The sequence below is a fragment of the Physella acuta genome, unplaced genomic scaffold (assembly GCF_028476545.2).
Source record: "Physella acuta isolate Inbredline_101_S28 unplaced genomic scaffold, ASM2847654v3 ptg000108l, whole genome shotgun sequence".
NCBI lineage: Eukaryota > Metazoa > Mollusca > Gastropoda > Physidae > Physella > Physella acuta.
This window is the reverse complement of record NW_026731628.1, coordinates 36,332-56,814: the sequence shown is the minus strand read 5'-3', so window position 1 is coordinate 56,814 and position 20,483 is coordinate 36,332. Positions and strand designations below refer to the sequence as shown.

General features: G+C 38.1%; 1 protein-coding gene across 1 annotated transcript; it reads left to right on the top strand.

Moving 5' to 3' along the window:
• Positions 1-1,305: 1,305 nt before the first annotated feature.
• LOC131934022 (pro-epidermal growth factor-like) lies at positions 1,306-16,744 on the top strand. Its single transcript, XM_059290449.1, has 12 exons — positions 1,306-1,426; positions 4,245-4,327; positions 5,255-5,326; positions 6,694-6,820; positions 7,331-7,499; positions 7,876-8,054; positions 10,784-10,865; positions 11,142-11,326; positions 11,608-11,770; positions 14,049-14,176; positions 15,248-15,404; positions 16,385-16,744. Exons 1-12 carry the CDS (start codon positions 1,366-1,368, stop codon positions 16,494-16,496), a joined length of 1,518 nt encoding a protein of 505 aa, XP_059146432.1. The 5' UTR covers positions 1,306-1,365; the 3' UTR covers positions 16,497-16,744.
• Positions 16,745-20,483: the final 3,739 nt, after the last annotated feature.

Genomic DNA, 20,483 nt, shown 5'->3' with positions numbered 1-20,483 from the left:
ACCTGTGTCTGTGAAAGGGGTGTGAGTAAAGGGGGGTGGTGGGAAAGGGGAGGATGTAAAGAGGGTAGTGGGAAAGGGGTGGGGGTAAAGGGGGATAGTGGGAAAGGGGTGGGGGTAAAGGGGTAGTGGGAAACGGGTGGGGGTAAATGGGGGTAGTGGGAGAGGGGTGGGGGGTAAAGGGAGGTAGTGGTTAAAAGGTGAGGACAGTTGTGAATGATGGGGTGGGGGATGGGTTGCGAGGGAGTGTGGGATGAGGGGATCAGGGGTGGGACGAGGGAAGAGCAGAAGGGATGTGAGGGAGGGGTTGCATGTTAAAGAAGACGAAATTATAACTTACTTGAAGAGATTATTTGAACGTGAAAATATTTCCTCCTTCGCCCGCAGACCGAAAATTTTGTACATGTTAATCTCAGTAAGTAGATAAAAAGTGACAGTTTCTAAACTATTTACACCGGCAGTGCTGTTTAGTTGACTGTCCTTACCTGACCCCTATCACAATCTACATGACCTAGGTTCACATAGAGAGTCTCCATATGGCTCAGAAGAATTTTCTCTGTAAAGTATGTGTACACCAAACTTGTAGAATTCTCAACTGAAAAATTTCACATTTTTAATGACGATTTTCTTTTTTTCTTTCTTCCATATTTGTTATTAAAATATTGAAAGGGATTTCCCCACCATAATTATTACTAGTGAAATTTGTATTTAATGAGTTAACCTATGAGGTCTGTAATGCATTCGTTTTTTTTTTCATTTTCAAGTTTACTTTCCTAGCTAACAAGTCTCATCAGACCGGGGGTCAGAACTCGCGAGTATTTGGAGTTGGTCCCCGAATTTTTTTTACACCGCCCCCCCCCCCCCCGAACGAAATGAAATTTATATAATTTATATAGAAAATATATACTTTTAACAGTGCGCCCCCCCCCCCCGAAGAAAGTCTACCGCCCCCCCCCCCCCCGAAAATTTCAAGTGCCCCCCCCGGAGAAAAAAGTCTGGAAGAAACACTGGCCAACCCTCTAAAAACATAAAGATGTATTTTTTCTGTGCACATGAAAACAGCGTGGGCGGTGATGATAGTTACCAGTAGTGTTAAAAAATGTGATGCCGCGGTGGTTTGTGTAAATCTCCTATCGAGGGGTGGGGGGGGGGGGGGGGCAATTGGTGAAAATAAAGATTTAATTAGATCTCATTATCTTTTCTGCTACTCCCATGTTAGCTACACAATCGTCCTGAGAAAAAGTAAATCAAAAGAGTTACTATCTAGAACTTTCGGTGGCCTACTTGAACTAGTTCTATAGCCTGAAACATTCATCTGTTGTTTTAAAGTCTCGTGGAACTAGATCTGTTAGTACCGCTGTAGTCAAGATGGAGTGTTCATATCTTGTTGTTGTTGTATTGCTGGTTCAGTTTATGTCGGCGTTGGTTGGTAAGTGGTCATCATAAAATCTATGGTTACCTTGTATTTATGTTGGAGAATGTTGTCCAACTTTAAACCTACATAAGTTAACCTGATATTTCCCCATGTTAAACCTACCTAAGTTAACCTGATGTTGCCCCATGTTATACCTACTTAAGTTAACCTGACGTGCCCCATGTTAAACCTACCTAAGTTAACCTGCTGTATCCCAACATTAAACCCACCAAAGTTAACCTTATGTTGCCCACTGTTAAACCTTCCCAAGTTAACCTGATGTTTCCTCATGTTAAACCTACCTAAGTTAACCTGAAATTGCCCAATGTTAAACCTACCAAAGTTAACCTTATGTTTCCCCATGTTAAACCTACCTAAGTTAACCTGATGATACCCCATGTTAAACCTACCTAAGTTAACCTGATGCGCCCCATGATAAACCTAAGTTAACCTTCTGTATCCCAACATTAAACCCACCAAAGTTATCCTTTTGTTGCCCCATATTAAACCTATCTAAGTTAACCTGATGTTGCCTCATGTTTAACCTACCTAAGTTAACCTTATGTTACCCTATGTTAAACCTACCTAAGTTAACCTGATGTTGCCCCATGTTAAATCTACAAAAGTTAACCTGATGTCGTCTCAAGTTAAACCTACCTAAGTTAACCTTATGTTGCCCCATGTGTGTGTGTGTGTGTTAAACCTACCAAAGTTCACCTGATATTGCTCGATGTTCAACCTACCTAAATTAACCTAATGTTTCTTCATGTTAAACCTACCAAAGTTAACCTGAAATTGCCCAATGTTAAACCTACCAAAGTTAACCTGATGTTGTCTCAAGTTAAACCTACATTAGTTAACCTGATGTATCCCAACGTTAAACCTACCTAAGTTAACCTGATGATACACCATGTTAAACCTACCTAAGTTAACCTGATGAGCCCCATGTTTAACCTACCTAAGTTAACCTTCTGTATCCCAACATTAAACCCACCAAAGTTATCCTTTTGTTGCCCCATATTAAACCTACCTAAGTTTACCTGATGTTGCCCTATGTTAAACCTACCTAAGCTAACCTGATGTTGCCCCATGTTAAATCTACCAAAGTTAACCTGATGTCGTCTCAAGTTAAACCTACCTAAGTTAACCTGATGTTGCACCATGTTAGCCCTACCTAAGTTAACGTTATGTAGCCCCATGTGTGTGTGTTAACCCTACCAAAGTTCACCTGATGTTGCCCCATGTTAAACCTACCTAAGTTAACCTGCTGTATCCCAACATTAAACCCACCAAAGTTAACCTTATGTTGCCGCTTGTTAAACCTCCCTAAGTTAACCTGAAATTGCACAATGTTAAACCTACTTAAGTTAACCTGATGTATCTCAACGTTAAACCTACCTAAGTTAACCTTATGTTTCCCCACGTTAAACCTACCTAAGTTAACCTGCTGCATCCTAACATTTTACCTACCTAAGTTAACCTGATGATACCCCATGTTAAACCTAGCTAAGCTAACCTGATGTGCCTCATGTTAAACCTACCTAAGTTAACCTGCTGCATCCTAACATTTTACCTACCTAAGTTAACCTGATGTTACCCCATGTTAAGCCTACCTATGTTAACCCGATGATACCCCATGTTAAACCTACCTACGTAAACCTGATGTGTCCCATGTTAAACCTACCTAAGTTAACCTTCTGTATCCCAACATTAAACCCACCAACGTATACCTTTTGTTGCCCTATATTAAACCTACCCAAGTTAACCTGATGTTGCCCCATGTTAAACCTAACTTAGTTAACCTGCTGTTGCCCCATGTTAAACCTACCTAAGTTAACCTGATGTTGCCCCATGTTAAACCTACCAAAGTTAACCTGATGTTGCCCCATGTTAAACCTACTAACGTTAACCTGAGGTTACCTCATATTAAACCTACTTAAGTTAACTTTATGTTGCCCCTCGTTAATCCTACCTAAGTTAACCTGAAGTTGCCCCATGTTAAACCTACCTAAGTTAACCTGATGTGCCCCATGTTAAACCTACCTTAGTTAACCATCTGTATCCCAACATTAAACCCACCAAAGTTATCCTTTTGTTGCCCCATATTAAACCTACCTAAGTTAACCTGATGTTGCCTAATGTTTAACCTACCTAAGTTAACCTTATGTTGCCCTATGTTAAACCTACCTAAGTTAACCCGATGTTACCCTATGTTAAACCTACCTAAGCTAACCTGATGTTGCCCCATGTTAAATCTACCAAAGTTAACCTGATGTCGTCTCAAGTTAAACCTACCTATGTAGGTTTACCTACGTAAACCTGATGTGCCCCATGTTAAACCTACCTAAGTTAACCTTCTGTATCCCAACATTAAACCCACCAAAGTATACCTTTTGTTGCCCAATATTAAACCTACCCAAGTTAACCTGATGTTGTTCCATGTTAAACCTACCTAAGTTAACCTGATGTTGCCCCATGTTAAACCTACCTTAGTTAACCTGCTGTTGCCCCATGTTAAACCTACTTAAGTTGACTTTATGTTGCCCCTCGTTAAACCTACCTAAGTTAACCTGAAGTTGCCCCATGTTAAACCTACCTAAGTTAACCTGATGTGCCCCATGTTTAACCTACCTAAGTTAACCTTATGTTGTCCCATATTAAACCTACCAACGTTAACCTGATGTTGCCTCATGTTAAACCTACCTAAGTTAACTTTATGTTGCCCTATGTTAAACCTACCTAAGTTAACCTACTGTTGCCCCATGTTAAACCTACCTAAGTTAACCTGATGTTGCCCCATGTTAAACCTAAGTTAACCTGATGTTGCCCACAGAGACAACGTTTTCCTGCATATACTGCCTTGCTGTCGAGGACCCAAGCCTGTGCCACACACGGACCAAGTGCTCGACCTATCAGGTAAAGTTTCATGTGGCCAGGTAAATGGTTGCATGACGTTCACGCTGTTAGTAACGGCGGTATCATTAGAGCGGTCAAGGTGTAGCTAGATCTGTATGACCAACTATATGAAGCAGTCACAAAGTACCTGGATATGTAAAACTAGTTGAAGCAGTCACGAAGTAGCTAGATCTGTAAAACAACTAGTTGAAGCAGTCACGAAGTAGCTAGATCTGTAAAACAACTAGTTGAAGCAGTCACGAAGTAGCTAGATCTGTAAAACTACTAGTTGAAGCAGTCACGAAGTAGCTAGATCTGTAAAACAACTAGTTGAAGCAGTCACGAAATAAAATGGATCTGTAAAACAACTAGTTGAAGCAGTCACGAAGTAGCTAGATCTGTAAAACAACTAGTTGAAGCATTCACGAAGTACCTGGATCTGTAAAACAACTAGTTGAAGCAGTCACGAAGTAGCTAGATCTGTAAAACTACTAGTAAAGCAGTCACGAAGTACCTGGATCTGTAAAACAACTAGTTGAAGCAGTCACGAAGTAGCTAGATCTGTAAAACTACTAGTAAAGCAGTCACGAAGTAGCTAGATCTGTAAAACAACTAGTTGAAGCAGTCACGAAGTAGCTGGATCTGTAAAACAACTAGTTGAAGCAGTCAAGCTGTAGCTAGATCATACATAGTTTTACAACACCACCACACGTAAAACCACACTCCCCCCACACGCAAGAAGTTATTGTGAAACTGCCACAGTACTCAGTGTGATTAAACATAAAAACTTTTTATTTGGCAAGTCTTACAAGAAATTCGACCTTCCCGCTAATACATGCAATAGAAAAGCCTTAATACATAAGGATTGAGTACAATAAATTTTTTAGAACCACTTTATTATGTCACGGATCGTTTTTTGTCCAAAGATATTTTCTTTTATCATTTCAGCTGTGTTATGCTGAGGTGAAAGTAACAGAGAGAAATAACAGTTTATATTTTCTGGATTGTCAAGACGCCGTGGTAGGTTATCATTTTAATTTATTTGGCTTAGAATAAGTGCAGCGATTGAGGAAATATTGTTGATTTAATTTAAAAATAAACATCAGTTATAGACAGCAGTCAAGTAGACATTACAGTGAGGGGTTACTGAAGCCATCCAGAGAACGTTCATAACGCCACTTTTACTACTCACCAACATGTATGACCTTAAACATTTTACCGTTCTAAAAAGTACTTCTTTACCGGCCAATGTAAAATGTAGGGTTTACACGTTATACTAACCAGGACACATCCCTTGTTTTGCTGGTACAACTCTACTTCTAGATATGGGGGATGGGGAGGGGGCACAAAAAGGGGAGAAAAAAATTCAAACCTCATTTTAAGCTGCAGTGTTGAAGTATAACGTCCAAAGTTGAGAAAATGAACGGCTAAAAGCCTTTACATAGTGATTTAAGTGATTTTTCTTTTATTGTTTGAATTTAAAACATATACTATTAAGAAACAGTGACTGTCAAAAACTGCTTTCCAGCTTTTCCTAAATCTGGAAAGGAGAAGGGGGGGGGGGGGAGAATGCTTTCTCCCCGAATAAAATAGGAAGGAATTACTCTGGTTTGGTAATTTGTTAAACTTTATCACTTATGAAAGAAACAAAGTGTATTAAAACGGATCGTACGATTGTGCAATCGTAAAAAGGTAGTGACGTTAAAACCTACTCTACCAACTTTGTCCAAGATGGAGGGGAGGGGGGGGGGGGCGTTTTTTCGCCAACAAAAATTGCAAGGATTTGTACAGGGTTGGTGAGTAGATAACATTTTAACACTTTTAAAAAACCCAAATGTATTAAAGTGTATTGTGTAACAGTAAAATGAGAAAAAGGTGTGGGTGGGGAGTTTTTTTCGCCATGGTAAATGGAAAGAATTTACAACGGAACGGCGATTAGATACGTCGTTAAACACTTAGAATATTAACGCGTAATGTATGATTTCACTAGCCAGGTTTTGTTAAGAAATGACGTAACTAGATCTTTGTACGATTCTTACGATTCTCTCAACTTCAAACTGTGAGATTAAATACTTTTACTTGATTGCATTACATCTTGCCTGGATCCACCGTATTAAAAAGAAATGAATTCATGAATTATTGCATTCCTATCCGTTCTTGAAAATAGCATGCGGTATTAGCGTGGGGAAAGGCGATACCTTTGCCGAAATTTTAAGAGCAGGCAAGTGTCCATTCAGGCGTTTGTCGCATTCGGGCAAGTGTCCATTCTGGAAATCGGCCTTTGGGGCAAACGGCACTCGGGAAAGTATATTTCGGGAAAGTATCTTTCGGGAAAACGTTAGCTCCCCAAGGAGGGGTAGTTACTCCACTGTTTATATCCTCTACAGCACTGTGACAAACTGGCTGGGTCTGTGATCATAGGCAAGAGAGAAGATACCGGAGCCGTTACTGACGTCACGACCTGCAAGAAATGTTGCAAAACTGACGAGTGTAACAGGGAGATTTGTGGCACAAGTTAGTCGTGTAGTTATGGTTAGGTGGAGGGGGGGGGGGTAAGGTTAGGTGGGGGTAAGGTTTGGCGGGATTAATGTTTGATGGGGTTAAGGTGAGGTTGGGTTAAGGTGAAATGGGGTTAAGGTAAAGTGGGGTTAAATTTTGGTGGGATTAAGTCAAGGTTTGATTAAACTAAGGTTTGAAGCGTTTTAGATGAGTTGGGGTGAAGGCGATGTTTAATTAATGTAGTGTTAAGGTTCAGCAAGTTTTAAGGATAGAAGGGACAAAGGTTTGTCTAAGTTAAGGTTGATTGGTGTTAAGCATGGGTAAGATTACATAGTAAATGTTTGGTGGGTTAAAGGTATGTATGGTTGGTCTGAGATCTGTAATCCAACTCTCCACGATTTGAATGTTTTCTCTGTGATCTGTTATCAAACCCAAAATGGTCTTAATGTTTTGTCTGAGATACGTGATCCAACTCTCCACGATTTGAATGTTTGGTCAGAGATCTGATATCCAACCCTACTGTAGAACCTGATGCCGTGAATCCGGACAACGTCACCAAGAACAACACGTACGTCAGGCTAGCTGTGTTGGGACAGGTCGAGGTCTTTGTTAACGGCGTCTGGTCGACTCTTTGCGTCAACGGCTGGGATGATGACGCTGCCCAAGTTGCTTGTCACATGATGGGCTACAGTAGGTCAGTGAGGCAATAGGTTATGGCCAGTGTTTCTTTTAAGCATCTCTCACCCCGGAGCAATACACCGCCCCCTTCCAAAGTTTCAAGTTCCACCACCCCAAGAAAATAACTGAACGAAACTGCATATGGTAGCTTGGTTTATTCAGGCAAATGTGTGATTAACAGAAACAATATTCACGTTGTGTTCAGAGGCGTAGCTACCCTTCCCGGCGCCCGGGGCGAAATTTCAATTTCAGTAAAAAAAAATCAGCTTTAAATTTTTTCCCACCCGTTTTGGCGGCTCCCTACGGTCTGCGCCCGGGGCGCCCCCCCCCCCTTCACGCCCCTTCTAGCTACGCCTCTGGTTGTGCTGACCAATCATTGAAAACGTTTCCAGAGAAGGTTCCAAGGCCGTGAACAAGAGCACTGCGGGGACGGGGCTGGGCGTGGCCAACCTGGACGGGCTGACCTGTCAGGGTGACGAAGACCATCTGCTGGACTGTGCACTGTCTGCTGGCGACTGGAGCCTGCACGCTTGCCCCACCCTGGAGAGTGCAGGTGTTGTGTGCAATTACAGTGAGTACTGTGGCAGGTGTTGTATGCAATCACAGTGAGTACTGTGGCAGGTGTTGTTTGTATTCAGTGAGTACTGTGGCAGGTGCTGTGTGTAGTAAGTGAGTACTGAGGCAGGTGGTGTGTGTATTCAGTGAGTACTGTGGCAGGTGTCGTTTGTATTCAGTGAGTACTGTGGCAGGTGTTGTTTGTATTCAGGGAGTACTGTGGCAGGTGTTGTTTGTATTCAGTGAGTACTGTGGCAGGTGTTGTTTGTATTCAGTGAGTACTGTGGCAGGTGTTGTTTGTATTCAGGGAGTACTGTGGCAGGTGTTGTGTGCAATCACAGTCAGTATGGTGGCAGGTGCTGTGTGTATTCAGTGAGTAATAAAACAGAGAGTGTTAGTTACCTCACAATTTAAAGACAGTTACAAATATAATTGACGTTTCGACCCAAGGTCTTCGTCAGCACACAACAGTCTGTTCACAAATTAGACAGAAAAGACAAACAGTACCACGATTTTGGACTTAGCTCGACAGTGAAAACACGACTTGACGAAATGCCACGATATCCAAAAGAAAAGACGCGTGAAGAAGGACGCTGTGATACCGTATAGGGTGGGGATGGAGCGTGGTGTATGGGGGGGGGGGGGGTTGGTTAGGTGAAAGATACATGTTCGTTCAAACCATCTGGTGACCGTGTGCAAAACTTAAGTATAAGTCGTGTATCAGTGTCATAATTGAAATAAACCGGGAGTGATCTCCCCTATACTTTCTCGAATCTAATATATAAAGCTCAGTTCTGCATGTAATGCATTTGTATGTCGTTGGAATTGTACGATTTTAAGTGTTAGAAAAATTATCGTGCGCATTTGTCTAAATTTATGAGCTAAAAAATTACCATTGAAAGTGTTGGGAAATCATTTTCATTTTTCAAATTATAGTAATAATTGTCGGCATGTTCATTAAACACAAGTTTTAAAAAAAATATCATCTTTTACAAAAATTCTAATTATGTCTTTATTTAGTCCTATAGCACTTACTTCCCTTTGATAAATTAGGAAAAACACAATTACTTCCCTTTATAAAAACCCATTGCATTCCGTGAAAATAATTTACTTTTTAATTACTTTGTTTTGGTGTTGGGAAAAAAAATAATTACATAATTAGCGGGGATTGATCAAGTGCAAATGTTGTAGGTATTTTACGGATAAGCTTGGAGTATTAAAATTGTTTATTAAATTGAAACAGGCGCGTTCGTTTAAGTGAGTGCAAAAGACTGTGAATAAGTTGGGGTACTATAGTCGTTCATTAAGCTAAAACAGGTGATTCCGCCCCGGGCGTTTATGTTCGCGTTAGTGTTTTCTTTGTGTTTAGGTGGGTTAGCGTTAGTGGTTGCGTTTTAATTTGGTTCGTTTTTGTTCTTTCTTTTTTCGTTTTTGTTTGTGTTTTTTTTTGTTTGGGTTTGTATTTGTGTTTTTGGTTGGTTTTGCGTTTGGATTTGGTTTGTTTTCGTTTGCTTTTTTCGTTGATTTTTTTTTTTGTTGGTATTGGTGTTTGTGGTTGGGTTTGTTGTTAGGTTTTTGTTTTCGTTTGCTTTTTTGTTTGTTTTTTCTTTGTGTTTGTATTGGTGTTTGTGGGTGTGGTTGTGTTTGTTGTTAAGTTTTTGTTTTCGTTTGTATTTGTAGTTGTGTTAGCGTTATGTTTGCGTTTTGTTGTTTTGGTTTTGGTTGGTTGTGGTTTGGGTGGGCAATGCCGGGTTTATGATGATTACTAAACACACAGGTAATGGTCTTTAAAAGAAAGGTTTTTCACAGAAGCCAGAGCAGGGCCTGGCCGGGACGGCTAGTATTCTTATATAACTTGAAATATAGACATGATTTTTAATTACTTAAACTTTTAAATATAGAATAGAATCTCATAGAAAAAGAATTGCGCACCAAGCGAACGCCAAAACAAAATGTGCGCAATAGTGCGCAATATTATTAGTACTTTATAAATTTACATGCATTTTTTGAGAAATCGAAAATAGCGTAAATTAGTACTTCCGGTCAACGGAAATTACTCAAAATTTGACAGAAGGTAGAGAATTAGATTTTTTACTTACATGTGAAATTTCATTTATCTATCTGAAAGAGTACTCAAGTTATAGGCTTTTGAAAAATTCAAAGTAGAAAAAGTACCACTTCCGGTTATCGGAAATCGCTCAAAAGTTAATCAGGATCTACGATTTTGATAAAATACTTATATATGAAATTTCATCAACCTAGCTTTAGCGGCACTCAAGTTATCGTGTTTACACACAGACAGACAGACACACAGACACACAGACATACAGACAAGATTGCAAAATTATGTTTTTCCGTATCAGTGAGTTGTAAAACGTCGAGATTTCCAAAAATCTCGATTTTTTTGTTTTTGCACGATTACAAGACTTTCTCTATACGAAAAAGTAAAAAAAACCTAAACACTGAAACGCGACTTTTACTTGATGGCCCACCTATGGACTGCGACCATCTATAGCTACCAGATGATAGTTCGTAAAAAACGACCCGCGATGGACTGCGACCATAGACAGCTTCCGACAGTGTGAAATGAGGACAATAAACGCCACTATAGCCCCCCCCCCCTTTCCCCACTCTGTCACCTTTACCGATTTGAGAAGAAGCCGACTGTTAGGTTTCTTCTTTTTATTCAATTATTTTATCCTTGATGAGAGTTTTTAATTTTGTGTTGTTTTTTTTTTTGACTAGCCGGCATCTTGGATAACTTTTTGTTGTTGGCAGACAGGACGTTTAGAGGCGGTATAGTGCGCATGGACCTGGACACGTTTAGGTCAGTTGATAGGCACAACTAGGTGAGGTGATAGACACATTTAGGTGAGTTGATAAGCATTCATTTAGGTGAGGTGATAGACACAATTATGTCAGTTGAAAAGGACACATGTAGGTGAATTGATAAGGATTCATTTAGGTGAGTTGATGAGGGTATAGCTAGGTGAGTTGATAAGGACACATTTTAGTGAGTTGATAGACACGTTAAGATTAGTTGATACAGATCTACTTGACTAACACACACTCCACTGACCCATTGAACCTTTGTATCAACCAGCTACGCGTTGCTGTACGCGCCACGCTTGACTTCTTCCATCAGACCTGTGGCCTTGACCTTCGAGCCCATGTACCAACGGGTCTACAGCCTTCTCTACGTCAACTCGTCTGACGGCCTAAACTCGGAGATCTGGTGCCAAGACGTCCAGACTACTGGGCCCGCCTACCCGCTCATGTGGATTCAAGGTCAGTCGCTTGTCCGCGTGAGTGCTCTCGTCTACTTTTGTTTTGTCCAGTCAATTAAAATTGTCATCTTTAACTTTTCTATAACTTTTCTATGTTCCGTTTAACTAGAGCATCTTTTGTCACTGATTGTGCGATTTTGTTTTAACTTGTTTCATTCATACAAATTATTTTTTCAATATATAAAAAGAATGTGTTAAATGACTAGTGAAGTTTAACATCATTACTTACAGTTACGTTTATGAAGTTAAACACCACTAACATTTCGCCCTCTTCTGTGACAGCTCTTGTGAATGGTATCGCCGTTGACTCCTCGAGGAACCTCCTGTTTATGACTGACGCCACCAACAGAAACATCACCAGAGCCTACACGACTGGCACCGACCCTGAACCTGTCGTCTCGCTGGATGACGAGCCTCACGCTGTGACCTTAGACCAGACCAACCAGTGAGTTGGTGGTTCTATCACAACGATCTTTAGTGTTTGTGTTTGTGTTTGTGTTTGTGTTTGCGATAGAGTTTAGGTTTTAGTTGTGGTTAGGTTAAATTTAGAGTTATAGTTAGGTGTAGGGTTATATTTTATTGTCTCAAACGGCAAAGCCGGGTATAAACTGCTTAAACACAAGTCATCGTCCTTTACAGATGTATTTTTTTTCCACACAGGCCAGTGCAGGGCCTTGCCGAGACAGCTAGTTTTTATAAAGAAAGATTAAGGAATTAAGTTAAAAATAAATTCATATGCGTTTTCAGAGAAATTGGAAATAGGGTAAAGTACTACTTCCGGTCACCGGAAATTATTCAAAATTTGACAGAAAAAAAAAATCTTCTACAAGTGAAATAGCCTTTTGAATAACCTAAAGTAGAATAAGTTCCTTTTCCAATTACCGGAAATCGACGAAAAGTTGATACAGGGCTTCAAATTTGATATAATACATATAATTAAGTTTTTCCAACTCTGGAAGGTCTAAAACGAGATAGTAAAAATGGTGCTTAAGTTATGTTAAGATACTATAAATTCACCACAATGTTAAAATTATATTTTCGCTTTTTTGTATATATATATATATATATATATATATATATATATATATATATATATATATATATATATATATATATATATATATATATATATATATATATATATATATATATATCGCTGCTGGTAGTGTGTCAGTCCTTCCTTACTTCCGTCATCGCTATAGATTTTGAAACCATTAAAATATACATCGCACAAAGCAGTGCTTTTACATTGCATCGCATTGACTTATTATAAATAAGAGAGTAGGGTTTTTTATATAACGACTTAAATTTATTGTATAGTTACCACAGTTTTTACACTTTCGAATAACGTGAAGAAATTATTAAATACACACTAAAACATATTAAACGGATTAATGTCAAATATAATTTTCGTTTAGATTCCTAAAAGAGTGGATACATTTTCATAATAGTAGGGTCGAAAAAACTAATTAATTAAAATCTTTAATAGTTATACTAGGGGAGGTAATTTTAAAATAAATTCAACTCACTCTAATTAAAAAAAATGTGAATGCAAAATCTCCAAGAGGGAATTATTGTTTGAGTAATATAATTATCAAAATGTGAATGTAAATTCTGCAGACGTGTATGAGGACATTATTGTTGGAATATTATAATTAGCATTGATTGATAAAAGGCTATCTTTTATATATTTTTATTTTATTCACTGAGCGTACTGTTTACTGATTATAATTTTTAATCAACGATTCCGCAACTTTATACACGCGTCATCACGTTCATTAGGTGCGCAATAGTTTTTAGTTATGAAACTCTATTGCGAATTTTTTAAATTTAAAGTACTTAAAAACAATGCATGAATTGATAAAGTGCAATATGGTAGGTAAAACGCGGATATTTTAAATACTGCCTTTCGTTTATTTTTATACACTGAACGTAATGTTGACTAATCATTATTCTATCTTTCGGTTTGCGAGGGGTTTTATAGTCATTCACTGAATCAGGGTGCAATTTCGCGCCACGGGCTAGACTTTGAGCACTATGCGTTTATGTTTGCATTTAAGTTGTGTTTACGTTATGAGTGGTGTGTTTGTTTTTTCGTTTTTTTGCGCTTGCATTGTATTTGTGTTTTCGTGTGTGTTCTTTTTGCATTTGCTTTTTGTTTTGTGTTTACGTTTGTGTATTAGGTTTGTGTTTCGTTTGTGTTTGAACTGTTTTTGTTTTCTTTTGTGTTTGTGTAGTAGTTTTCTTTTGTGTTCATATTTTATTTTGTGATTGTGTCGTGTTTGTGTTTTCCTTGTGTTTGTGTTTTCTTTTGTGTTTGTGTATTCTTTTTCTGTTTGTGTTGTGTTGTGTTTATGTTTATGTTTTGTTTGTGTTCTGTTCGTGTTGTGTTCGTGTTTGTGTTATGTTTACTTTTGTTCTGTTCCCAAATTGGTACTTTTAAAAAATATTTACCGTGGCGAAGCACCGGTATGCACATGTAATCTGGCAGAGTTTGTGTAGACTCTTGTACAGCAAGACTACACTGAGACTTAACCGTCTAGTAGAGCAAGATTCTACAATCTTTAATCTGAAACTAAACCGTCTTGTAGAGCAAGATTGTACAATCTATAACCTGAGACTAAACCGTCTAGTAGAGCAAGATTCTACAATCTATAACATGAGACTAAATTGTCTAGTAGAGCAACACTACAATTTTTAATCTGAGACTAAACCATCCCCAGGACAGTCTACTGGTCGACCGTTGGAGCTGGTGCCAGCATAGAGAGCGCTGATTATGAAGGCAACAACAGGCAGGTTCTTGCTTCGACCATGCTGCTTCAACCCGTGGCCTTGGCCTTTGATCAGAAAAGTTGGTATCTGTATCTTAGTAATATATAAGTACCTTGCTACGTTTAGATCATAAAGGAGATGTTTTTTTTACTTTCTTGTATATACGAAGTATAGAGAAAGTCTTGTAATCGTGCAAAAAAAAAGTTGAGATATTTTTTGCAAATCTCGACGTTTTACACCTCACTGTTACGGAAAAACATAATTTTGCAATCTTGTCCGTATGTCTGTGCTTATGTATCTGTGTATGTCTGTGTGTGTGTCTGTTAACACGATAACTTGAGTACCGTTACAGCTAGGTTGATGAAATTTCATATATAAGTATTTTATCAAAATCGTAGATCCATATCGAATTTTGAGTGATTTCCGATAACCGGAAGTGGTACTTTTTTATTTTGAATTTATCAAAAGCCTATAACTTGAGTACTATTTTAGATAGATAAATGAAATTTCACATGTTAGTAAAAAATCTAATTCTATACCTTCTGTCAAATTTTGAGTAATTTCCGTTGACCGGAGTACTAATTTACGCTATTTCAGATTTCTCAAAAAAAAAAAAAAAATGTAAATTTATAAAGTACTAATAATATTCTGCACTATTATGCACATTTCATTTGGCGTTCACTGGTGTGCAATTCTTTTGTCTACGAGATTTTATTCTATTTTAAAAAGTTTAAGTATTTAAAATGGATTAAAACTCATGTCTATATCCCGAGTTCCCATCCCCTGTTTTTTTATATAAGAATAATCAAGAAAGTTTAGGGGAGATCGCTCCCGGTTTATATAATAAAGTGTCATTTGGATAGTGAAAAATAAATTATTTCATGTGTCAATATTTTAGCGATACCATTTTTTAAAGCTTTATCAACTTTTTAATATTTTTCAATGCATTGTTCTTACACTGACTTCTGCGATAATTACGTTGTTATATTAATACTGTTACATTCCTTTATCTGACAATATCGTGTTTGAATATTGTTCCAGCCCTAACTTAGTTTTATATTCATTGTTCTAGCAAAACGAACTAATTTCTATAGCCTCACCATAGTTGTATAGGAATCATGTCTTAAGCTACGTGTCCTGTTTTTGGCAGCTAGACAACTTTACTTCTGTGATGCTGGCACCCATAGAATCGAGGTGATGGACAGTGACGGCAAGAATCGGAAGTTGCTGTTTGCTGACGACAGCGTCCAGTTTCTTGGCTTTACTCTGACGTCATCACATATTTTTTTCAGCGATCAACACAGCGGGTGTGTAGTGTGTACATTTTAATTAGTTACACAGTATTGGCAACACAGAGAGTGTGTAGTATGTAAATTTTAATTAGTTACACAATAGTGACAACACAGAGAGTGTGTAGTGTGTACATTTTAATTAGTTACACAATAGTGACAACACAGAGAGTGTGTAGTGTGTACATTTTAATTAGTTACACAATAGTGACAACACAGAGAGTGTGTAGTGTGTACATTTTAATTAGTTACACAATAGTGACAACACAGAGAGTGTGTAGTGTGTACATTTTAATTAGTTACACAATAGTGACAACACAGAGAGCGTGTAGTGTGTACATTTTAATTAGTTACACAGTATTGGCAACACAGAGAGTGTGTAGTGTGTAATTGTTTATTAGTTACACAATATTGGCAACACAGAGAGTGTGTAGTGTGTAATTGTTTATTAGTTACACAATATTGGCAACACAGAGAGTGTGTAGTGTGTAATTGTTTATTAGTTACACAATAGTGACAACACAGAGAGTGTGTAGTGTGTAAATTTTAATTAGTTACACAATAGTGGCAACACAGAGCGTGTAGTGTGTAAATTTTAATTAGTTACACAATAGTGACAACACAGAGAGTGTGTAGTGTATAAATTTTAATTAGTTACACAATAGTGGCAACACTGGGTATGTAGTGTCGTAATTTGTATTTTTTTCTGACAAATGTAAGTTATAGACCTACTAACCCTTTAGTATATATGTTCCTATAGAGTTACAAATCGGGTTTCTTTAAGACATCGTTCTACTTCGTCCTTCTGGGGAAAGGTACGACACTTACATTTCATTTGGGGTGGGGGGGAGTGACACTGTTTAAAGTTTATATTATCTATGTAATATAGACCAACAATTTGTTAGGTCTATTTCGTCGGAGGAGGGGAATGTGCACACAACCCCCCCCCTACGACAGAGAAAATAGGCTGTCATTTGTATAGTCAACGTTTTGTTTAGGGGCGTCCATCGTCTGGAGCGTGACGGGTCCAACTTGAGTCAGGTGGGGCCAAAGACGTTAGAGGTGGACGGGATAGTGGCCTACCAGTCATCGTCTGCTTCAAGTGTTTGATACAGTCATCGTCTGCTTCAAGTGTTTGATACAGACATCGCCTGCTTCAAATGTTTGATACAGTCATCGTCTGCTTCAAGTATTTGATACAGTCATCGTCTGCTTCAAGTGTTTGATACATTTATTGGCTGCTTCAAGTGTTTGATACAGTTGTCGTCTGCTTCAAGTGTTTGATACAGTTGTCGTCTGTTTAACAGTCCTTGTAACATAGACGCTGATTTTTTAAAAAGCAAAATTGTAAAAATTATTTTTTCATTAAAAAAAAGATTGTAAAAAACATAATGTTCTTGCATTTATTACAATTAAAACAATGAAATAAAAATTAAAGACTTTAACAGGGACTTAAAGTGACGCCACTTGAAATGTATAAGAACTTATCAAAATAAAAAGCAATTTATACCGAAAGAAAAGCCTTAAGGCCAAAAAAAAAATAATTAGTCAAAAAGAAAAATGTACAACAATGTATAATACAAAAAAAACCCACAATAAATAATTGAGTTTCTTTATTAAAATATTGTATCCCTTAAATAACTGATATACATCTTTGCTTTCGATCTAGAGCTACGGATCTAGGCCAATAATGAGTTTCTTTACTAAACTATTTCAGGCCTTAATTATTTCTTTTAAAAAATCTTTGTCTGCTTAGCAAAGGAATTGGCTAAATTAGGAAATAATTTAATTCAAAATAATATTCGCGTAACTTCCTTACACTAGCTCTAAGTAAAATATAAAGCAATAAATTTTCACACAATGGGATGTACCAAGCTGGCTGAGATGAAAGTGCAATAGATACCATGTGGGTGGTACAGGTACGAACAACATGATTTTTTTCTCTTATAGAAAATGTACAATAGGAAATCTCAATACGCGCGATTGATTCTAATTCGTTATACTAGTTTGACGTTAGTTTTAATAGTTTACTCATTTATTAATTATATGAGGTTCGAGCTCAGATAATATTATACAAAGAAATCGACGTTTTTAAAAGACAGAAATATTTAACCTGAGGTGTGACTACTTTTTCGATGTGAACGATAAAGTTGCGTTTCGGGATTGGTGGGACACGATGCAGGTGAAGCAGAGTTCTGTCTGTGACCTCAACATGTGACGGGATAGTGTTGTCGGATCCATAATCAACGGAAATCGATGTTTTTAAAAGAGAAAAAAAGATGGGTGGGGCTAAAGGGGGTAGTGGGAAAGGGGTGGGGGTAAAGGGGGGGGGGGTGGTGGGAAAGGGGTGGGGAAAGGGGGTAGTGGGAAAGGGGTGGGTGTAAAGGGGCGTAATGGGAAAGAAGTAGGGGTAAAGGGGGGTAGTGGAAAGGGGTAGGGGTAAAAGGGTGGTAAAGGGTGGAAGTGGTTGAAAGGTGAGGACAGTGGTGAATAATGGGGGGGGGGGGATTGGGAGGGGGTGTGGGATGAAGGGATTGGGATGGGAAGAGCAGAAGGGATGTGAGTTGGGTGCATGTTAAAGAAGCCGAAATTTTAATTTATTTACAGAGATTGTTTGAACGTGAAAATATTTCCTGCTTCGCCCGCAGACCGAAAATGTTATACATGTTAATCTCAGTAAGTAGATAAAAAGTGACAGTTTCTAAACTATTTACACCGGCAGTGCTGTTTAGTTGACTGTCCTTACCTGACCCCTATCACAATCTACATGACCTGTGATTACATAGAAAGTCTTCATGTGGATCAGCCAAGGCTAACTTGAATTGCTCTGTAAAGTATGCGGGCACCAAACTTGTAAAATTCTCAACGGATAATTTCAAATTTTTAATGACGATTTTACTTTTACTTTCTTCCATATTTGTTATTAAAATATATAAAAGGGATTTCCCCACCATAATTATTACTAGTCAAATTTTTATTCAATGAGTTAACCCAAGTGCTCAGTATTGAATTAGTTTTTTATCATTTTCAAGTTTACTTTCCTGGTTGGTTGCTGTCCCTAGCTAACAAGTCTCATCAGACCGGGGGTCAGAACTCGGGACTATTTGGAGTTGGTCATCATTAGCTCTTCCGTCAACCCTCTAAAAGTATAAAGATGTAATTTTTTGTGCACATGAAAACAGCGTGGGCGGTGATGATAGTTGCCAGCAGTGTTAAAAAATAATGGTCGAGGTGGTTTGTGTAAATCTCCTATCGAGGGGTGGGGGGAGGGGGGCAATTGGTGAAAAAAAAATACTTAATTAGATCTCATTATCTTTTTTTCTGCTACTCCCATGTTAGCTACACAATCGTCCTGAGAAAAAGTAAATCAAAAAGTTACTATCTAGAACAGTGGTTCCCAACCTTTTTTTAGTGGCGACCCCCTTTTATAAAAAGTAAGTGACCCGCGACCCCAATAGAATTAAAAAGTCGAAATTAGTATGGAAATTAATAAGCACTAAAATAAGATTTTCTAGTAGACTTTCAATATGAACTACTCTTGATAACTATTTTAATAGCATGAGTGACATTACATACTATTCACTAAACCTTCGTGGTTAAGTTTTTAATTTTAAACAATTTTTGTTAACGCCAACCTATGTCATTATAATTATCTTAATTTTGCTTTTAAATCGATGAATAGTGTTGAAATTATATTCTCGAAAAGTCAATCGATTTTACGTTTGGGTATGAATGGTTAATACTACAGCAAAATTGTGTGTACCGTTTTTCATCTTACTCGGAATCATTCTGCAAATCAAAGAATTCATCTTGTAACTCAGGGGTCTCCAAACTACGGCCCGCGGGCCGGATGCGGCCCGCGAAGTCCCCTCATCCGGCCCGCGGAGATCTTTTTGTCTAAGGAAAAATCGTTTGTTGGTGATGGTTGAGGAATTTTGCCCAGAGAAATAAGAGACATGCCTGGAAGAAACTGGCCCCTAAACTGAAATTTGATAGTTAATGTGGCCCTCGGTCTGAAAAGTTTGGAGACCCCTGTTGTAACTCATCGGGAATGCTGGCAACATCAAGGGAAGAAAGAATTGGTAATGCGTAAATGCAGATTCTTCTTTTTTCAGCTCAGAGAAATAGCGATGCTGTTCCTTTTCAAGAGATTCAAGATGCCTAGAAATCGCTTCTTTCAAAATTTTAATTATCTCACAATCAGATTCATCTACCACACCGCAGAGTTTCTCAAGTTAACAATATTTCCAAGATTTATTTTAATTTTCTTTTCCGATTTTGCAGCTTTGATAAAAATGCCCCGAGATTATCATGGAAAGTTATAATATTCGTTCATTTTCCCTGAAGCTTCAGGTTAAGCTTATCTTGATGTTCGAACACATCTGCTAGGTATGATACTCTCTCCAAGCACTCTATGTCGTTTTAAGTATACCAAAAAGTCTTGTTTCCTTTGCACTTCCAAGAACAATTTGATTTCAGATTTCAATTCAAAAACACGATTCACAACAATTCGTTTGACAGCCAGCGTTCTGTAGTGTAGAAGAGCAGAACCTCGTGATCTATATTAATGTTTTTGCTCAGTTCTTTGAATGCTCAAGATTTTAAATAATTTACGACTTATACTAGCAATGGACTCTTGATGTCGATTGGTTAGGGCAGTGGTTAGGGAGCTAAATCTTTTCTGTTTTCTGAAAGCCCGATTTTGAGCTAAACATAGATGGTACACGATACGTACAAACCCCCACAGCCGTTTTAACCCATCATCCAGTTTCATAAAACGTATTTGTTTTCTCCACAAAAGAGCAACTCTTCTTTGCTATCATCCGCATGAATATAGACACCGACTAGCAACTGCGAACACGAACTCACGTCTGTTGATTTATCAACTTGAAAAGCAAACAATGGTGAAAGCTTAATTTCGATAAAAATGTGTTATTTAACATTTACGTTCATGCAGCGTTTGATGAGATTTTCTCCTATTGTTTTTTTTTTTTTGGCTTGGCATTTTCTATCGCGACTACATTTGATGCTAGCACTAATGCTGGTGAAAACTTCATGTTCGATCAAGTTTCTGGCGTTTGCAACTAGCTTCTTACC

Bases quoted from the DNA above. Each gene is read 5' to 3' on its own strand.
- LOC131934022 (XM_059290449.1), top strand. From the start codon at position 1,366: ATGGAGTGTTCATATCTTGTTGTTGTTGTATTGCTGGTTCAGTTTATG. The intron at 7,500-7,875 runs GTCAGTGAGGCA...AAACGTTTCCAG, and splicing joins CACATGATGGGCTACAGTAG to AGAAGGTTCCAAGGCCGTGA. The intron at 15,405-16,384 runs GTGTGTAGTGTG...CGTTTTGTTTAG, and splicing joins TTCAGCGATCAACACAGCGG to GGGCGTCCATCGTCTGGAGC.